Source organism: Gekko japonicus, unplaced genomic scaffold, assembly GCF_001447785.1.
Source record: "Gekko japonicus isolate JY-2015 unplaced genomic scaffold, Gekko_japonicus_V1.1 scaffold72, whole genome shotgun sequence".
Lineage (NCBI taxonomy): Eukaryota > Metazoa > Chordata > Lepidosauria > Squamata > Gekkonidae > Gekko > Gekko japonicus.
Genome location: NW_015168046.1, coordinates 1,311,436 through 1,318,152, shown reverse-complemented (window position 1 = coordinate 1,318,152; position 6,717 = coordinate 1,311,436). Strand labels below are relative to the sequence as shown.

General features: G+C 39.6%; 1 protein-coding gene across 3 annotated transcripts in view; it reads left to right on the top strand.

Annotated features, from left to right (window-relative positions):
- Positions 1 to 6,717, top strand: part of USP25 (ubiquitin specific peptidase 25) — a 113,371-nt gene that overhangs the window by 16,985 nt on the left and 89,669 nt on the right. For all 3 annotated transcript variants that reach the window (XM_015414283.1, XM_015414284.1, XM_015414282.1), the window contains exons 2-3: positions 5,383 to 5,460; positions 6,658 to 6,717. The exon at positions 6,658 to 6,717 is cut by the window's right edge and continues 82 nt beyond it. In XM_015414283.1, the coding sequence (XP_015269769.1) occupies positions 5,383 to 5,460; positions 6,658 to 6,717 (138 nt within the window). The remainder of the gene's footprint in view (positions 1 to 5,382; positions 5,461 to 6,657) is intronic.

Below are 6,717 nucleotides of genomic sequence, written 5' to 3'. Positions count from 1 at the left end.
CACACACACTAAATAAATAAGGCACAACTGTAGGAGTAAGGGCATAAATCAACAGAGGTTAAACACAATCATCTTCCCCTACACACAACACTCTAGCTCTGGAGTTTGTGGGCTCAGGATAGGATCTCTCCTTGGACTGGCTCTGCTTCAGCCTCTCTCTCTCTCTCTCTCTTGCCCAAGAGAGCAGGGAAACTTCCATTCATTCCCCAGTCCAGCTGACTGTGGAGTGGCTGAATTTCTGCTGCCTCCCAGGGTTCCCCCACGTCTCTGGCTTGTGGCCTAGCTGGAGTCTATATTGATCCTGCCCTGCCCCAAGGTCCCTCTTTTCCCGCACTTTTTGGTGCAGCTCAGAAGTGTAGGCCAGCAGATGAGGAAGGCCTCTCTCTGGAACTACAGCTCAATTAAGCGTTCTGGGGGAACATTTTAAACACACAGACGACAGCCATCTCACAGATACAGATAACTGCCATTTCGTTACACCTACCAACAGCTACTGAAGGGAAAAGTTAGTCTCAGACAGGAGGCAACTGTCTTCATCAAGAGAGAAAGCCGTCTGCCAAGAAATTCTGAGAGGGCCCAGAGGCTGAAGGAGTGGGCGGGGAAGAGAAGCAAACCCAGCACCCAGCCAATGGCACGCGAGTACTCTTGAGTGGTGGCTGGGCGGGACTCAGGCAATGCAGCCAGTGGCTAGGGACACGTTCTGAGTGACAGATCATTCAGCCAACTCATTTTGGCGCCACATAGAATGTTGCCAGACTAAATTGCAAATATGTATAAGGATTTGTACAGTATGTTCTAACTTTAACAATAGTGTGCAAACAACATCTAGGATATGCACTGGGAAACACAGGGAGTCTTGTGCCAATGGGTCAGATATGTTTTATTTTTTCTTTATATTATATCCAAGTTAGTTTGATTGGTGATGTTACCAGTGCTTTGGAGCGTTGGAGGATTGTGTGTTTATTCCAAAATCTTGTAACATGGAATATAGAAGATTGTGCTGTTGAGTCGCAGCCGACTCATGGGAGCGGCAGCCAAAGTTCTTCTGAAAAGAAGAAGAAGAAGAGATTGGATTTATACCCCATCCTTCACTACCCAAAGGTGTCTCAGAGCGGCCTACAACCTCCTTTCCCTTCCCCTCCCCACAACAGACACCCTGTGAGGTAGCTCTTGACAGAAACTGCTCTTTTTCAAGAACAGCTCTTATCAGAACTACGGCTTGCCCAAGGTCATCCAGCCAGGTGCAAGTGGAGGAGTGGGGAATCAAACCCAGTTCTCCCAGATTAGAGTCCGCGCACTTAACCACTGCACCAAACAAGGAAAAGATTGTTTGATGATAAGTCTGAAGGAAAGTGGAATTTAAATTTATCGCGACAATATAGATTGAGCTTTAAATTAATAGTTAACAAGAGATATTTTTGTGTGAATACACATTATGGATTATTTAAAATACAGTGGATTTTTTATAGTTTTTCATTCTTATGGTAATAGTGCAGTCAGACATAGCATTCATAGTTCAACATTTGTGAATCTTGGCTCATTTGGAGTTGGTGTAAACTTTTACCTATGAGTTGGTATGGTAATAAAGTAAACTACCCGGTGGAGGAGAAATCATGTCAGTTATCCATCTCACTTCAGCTGCAGCCCCAATGACTGCTTGTTTGTGCAGGTTCTTTGATCTCTGGCACAGCATTTTTGGGTCAAAAGGGACTTCTTATTATTCTTGCTCCAGCAGAAACTCTAGTAGAATCCAGCCATACACTTTTCAACCTAGCTTGCATCTTTGTGACTAGATGTATTTTTATATTTGCGTTGAATAATATATACTGTGTTTTATAATTTCAGTGCATGGCATAGAAATGCGTTCTTTAATGATTAATACTTAACATATGCAAGACTTCCTTTCTTTACAAAAGCTTTAAATTGCTTAAATACAAGTGGAAATTATATTTAGACAAGTCTGAAGCAAATTTCTCTATTCTTCTAGTTACTGACTTGCAACAGTAAAAAAAAGGTAAAGGTTCCCTTGCTCGAAAGCCAGTCGAATCCGACTCTAGGGTTGCGGTGCTCATTTCCGTTTCCAAGCCGAAGAGCCAGCGCTGTCCGAAGACGTTTCCGTGGTCATGTGGCCAGCATGACTAAACACCAAGGTGCACGGAACGCTTGCAACAGTAGCTGACTTTTTATGTGGGCCCAATATATTACTGAAGAGCAATAAACTGTGGTTACCTTCTGGCTTCCATGATCTCCTGTAATTAGTACTAGACTAATTCTGTTATCTGTGGTTTTGTTGGATAATAAAAAAATAAGTTGCCTTTTTCATGGTGTTAGTTTTTTTGTATATCAAAATCTAGTTTTGCATTTATTTAAATTTCCCAAAATGTTTCCATTTTTTCCCAGTGGCTTCAGACTTTCTGGAGACTATATTTCTGTCATTTCTTTTTATCTTTATGCAAGACAAGGTGATTCTATTCTCAGGTCCTGAAAACATTAGAGTATGTTTTACCTCCATTCTGAATTAGATTCATGCTGTGTCTAAGTGGAAATGGTTAACATCCATTGAGGCTTTTTTGGCAGCCTATGTGGGAAAGTTTGGTGTTTGTCCAGTTCTGAAGGGATAAATGTCTGCATTACACAGACCACAGCTATAATCAGGGTTTGGCTGGCAGCAGAAAGTGAAGAGCTGGATGAATTTTGAAAATCAAACACCATTTAATGCCCTTATGCTAGGACAATATTTACCTGACTGTTACGTAACAGTTTATCTGTTCAGATGATGATTAATTTCCTAAACTAAAAATTTCTGCTTAAGAGTCTTCATTTTGAAACAGAGACTAGGATTTATCATTTGGATTGCATGGCTAGATAAGAAGAAAAAAAAAGTTAATTTATATTGCACATGCCAATCTATGAATTTAGATTCTAAAAGGGTTTCAAGGGTTACAGAGAAACTAATACATGTTTCCTTGAAACCCTTTTAGAACCTAAGTTCTAAAAAGGGAGCCAGGGTCTGGTTGGAGGGCAGACGAGGCAGCTTCCTTGCTGCATGTAAGTAAGTCTAGTGGGTCTTCTGAATGCCTAAGGAAACCTTATGAACATAGCCTTGACTTTCATGGTCAAAAGTATGATAATTTGCCTTCTAACCTTTTTTCATTGTTTTTAGTGTAGAAATTGTAGTAATCCAGTACATGGATTCATAGCATGCTCAGTGCATTTTCTAAAGTATTCTAAAATTTCAGCCACTTTTGCTAATAGGACAGATAAAATCCAGTCTTCATAATATGCTGCCATATTATGTAGCTTCTGTTTTAGGAATCTTGTACATTAGGAATCTTATATTGCATCTATCAATGTCCAACATTCTAGTGTTGCAGAGGACAGTACTGTTTGCAGTTACTCTTGCATCCTTTTAAAGGTAGTTTTTATTTTCTGGAATTTTCAGTATGATTGACTGCACTATTTTCATTATATGATTGGCCACCTAAATATGAAATACCTTATTTATTCAAAAGGAAGATGACATAGAATATAAGACAACCCCCTCAAATGTTATATACAAGAAAAGGATTATTATTATTATTATTATTATTATTATTATTATTATTAGTAGTAGTAGTAGTAGTAGTAGTAGTAACTTGTATAACCCCTTGTTTTCTTGATGGCACATATTCTTCCTTTTGGGTAAGTAAACTATGTGAACCAATTCTAAGGACCTAAGTGTAGTGTCTTTTCTGCTAATCATTTTCCAAACTGATGAGACTTCTGGTTACATGGCACTTTGATGAACCTGGCAACATCCATTTATTTTCAGTTTGATATCTATGACTTTTAGAATGTTTGGTTTGAAGTTTAAAGAACTTTTTGTATGCTAATGTACATTTATAAGAGCCAATGGGATATAATAATTAAGAGTTATAATTATAGGACAGGGAAGACTTGTCTTGGTAGTACTGCATACGAAACGGATCTAGGGGTTGTAGTAGATCAGACACTGAACATGTGATGTGGTAGCTGAAAAGGTAAATGCAGTTTTGGGCTACATCAAGAGATGTATAGTGTCCAGATCATGCAAAGTGATAGTATCACTTTATTCTGCTCAAATTACACCTCACATGGAGTACTGCTTTCAGTTTGGGGCACAACTGTTTAAGAAAGAAGTTGGTTGATAGGGTAGAACATGTCCAGAGGAAGGCAACAAAGATAGTCCAGAGGAAGGCAAGTTGGTTGATGTCCAGAGGAAGGCAACAAAGATGGTGAGGGGTCTGGAGACTAAGTCCTATGAGGAAAGGTTGAAGGACCTGGGTACATTTAGCCTGGAGAGGAGACGGTTCGGAGCTTGGGAACTGATATTTGGGGAAGGCACCTTGCTCGAACATTTACCTGACTTTTGGCCAGTTTACTTTGGCTGATTGGGGCAAACCATTTAAACCGAACATTGGAGTGGCACATGATCCACAGCTCAGCTGTTAAGTTAAATGGCTGGCTGGCAGCCATTGAACCCTTCAGTTTTGCTCCCCACCTTCAAAGGGGGGGAGCAAAACCGAAGGGTTAATTGGCTCGAAGGGGGAGAAGGAAAACGGAAGGGTTAAATGGTTGGCATCCATTTAACCCTGCCTGGGCAATCCTCTTCCCCTTTCTCCTGGCCACGCCGAGCTGTGGCCAGGAGAAAGGGGGAAAGGAAGTCCAGTGAACCGGTGGCCAGGAGAAGGTGAAAGGGAAATTCCTTCCAGGGCAGTCCCTGCCCCCTTTTTCCTAGCAATGGCAAGCTGCAGCCAGAAGAAAGGGGAACTAAACTTGCCAAACTGGTTCATTTCAGGTGGAACTTCTTTGGGTCCATTTGGTTCGGGGTTCAGTTTGTGGGCCACCCCGAACTATGAACCAAACTGCCCTTTTAAAGTTCATGCCCATCCCTCGTAATTATATTGTTCTTTGGCTAGAAGACTCGCAATCTAAGTTAGTGAGTTATCTTGAAATAGAAGAGAAGAACACAAGGAAATGTTCAATAGAATACCTTGGGGGTTTTGCCCTTCCTTCTTTCATTAGGATACACTGTAGTCTGCTCTTTTTTAACTTGGTGTCTGCTAATTCATAGTGTAAAAATATTAAAACAACTAGATGGCCTGGGCTAACATAATCTTGTCAGATCTTGGAAGCTAAGCAGAGTTGGCCCTGGTTAATATGTGGATGGGAGACCACCAAGGAAGTTGAAGAGAGGCCTCTGAGGGTTGCTATAGAGAGGCAGGCGATGGCAAACCATCCATGTTTGTCTCTTCACTTGAAAACCCAATGGGGTCACCATAAGTTGACCACAACTTGACGGCTCTTTCCACCACCAGCTAAATGTCTGAAACTGCAATGCTAACTATCTTTTTAAATTTTCAGCACCAGCAGACTTTTCTGAATCAGCTGAGAGAGATCACTGGTATCAATGATACTCAAGTGCTGCAGCAAGCCTTAAAGGTATGGTGCCTTGGAGAGATTACCCTACTTATATTTGCCCATTTCTAAGATTAGATTCTTTTGACTATTATACAAGTTTTAAAAAATTACTTTCAGTCCTATAACAATTATGAGGTAGACTGTAAATGGTAAAATGTAGGATTAATGCATAGTTTATGTAAATAATACAGATAATGAAATGTGTCACCAAAATGTTTTCTTTGAAGAACCTACTGTGCTTACTCACTAGAATGTGCATGTAATGGGGAGAAATAAAAGAATATACCATATTGTGTTCGAAGTAAGTTTTTTGGGGGGCTTTTCTGTTCATATTTATGTTCTCTGATGTAGCTTTAGATGTAAACACAGACTATTTGGTTGGGTTTTAGGTAAACAAAAAAATTCTGTACTGCAATCCATAACTCCCTGTGTCTAGTGTTTCATTTATTTCAGAGTATTTGTGCACTAGTGAAATTATGATCAATTTACTTGAAATATTGCCTTTTGTGTCAGTATTATTCAAAGTGGAATAAATTGCATGGAAAGAGCTTTTGCCAATTAGTCAACACATCTCTACACCCTTAAAGCTTTGTCACTACTTCCTGTTTTGAGGATGGGGAGGGTGAGAAAGACCTTCTCTTGCCACTTTAATTGATAGGATGTTCTGCTGGTGTTTACTTGCACTATGCTATGTCTTCTAAGAACTTTTACATGGGAGTTACCAAATCATTAACTGCAGAGATGGGAACATACAGTATAATTTGAGAAGGCAGTCTTGGTGTGGATTTGGAGTAAAAATAAAAGTTAATATGCCCTGCATTAAATGTATAGGTGTCCAGTAAGTATGAATTCTGTCACTAATTACTTCTTTGTGTATTTCAGAAATTACCCAAAAACCTAAATGCTATGTACAAATTAGATGAAATTAAGCACTTTGATTTGATTGATTTTTTCCAGTGGCCAAGTTAAGCTCTGGCCTAAATCTCTCCTATTGAACTCAAGAGAACCTAAAGATTTTAGCTATGGCAACATTGTGCCCTAAGGTCTAACTTTATGTATTTAGTGTTTAGCGATCCTAAACTAAGTTTGATGTATGCACAATCGTACATTAATTTGTAGTTTAAAGAATTATTTTCCTAATTTTGATGCTAGAAGCCATTCAAATTGACTGGTCTTTAAAAATGAATTGTTGATAACTTTGGTCTCTCACATTTAAAGGATAGCAATGGAAACTTGGAATTAGCGGTTGCTTTCCTTACTGCAAAGAATGCTAATGTT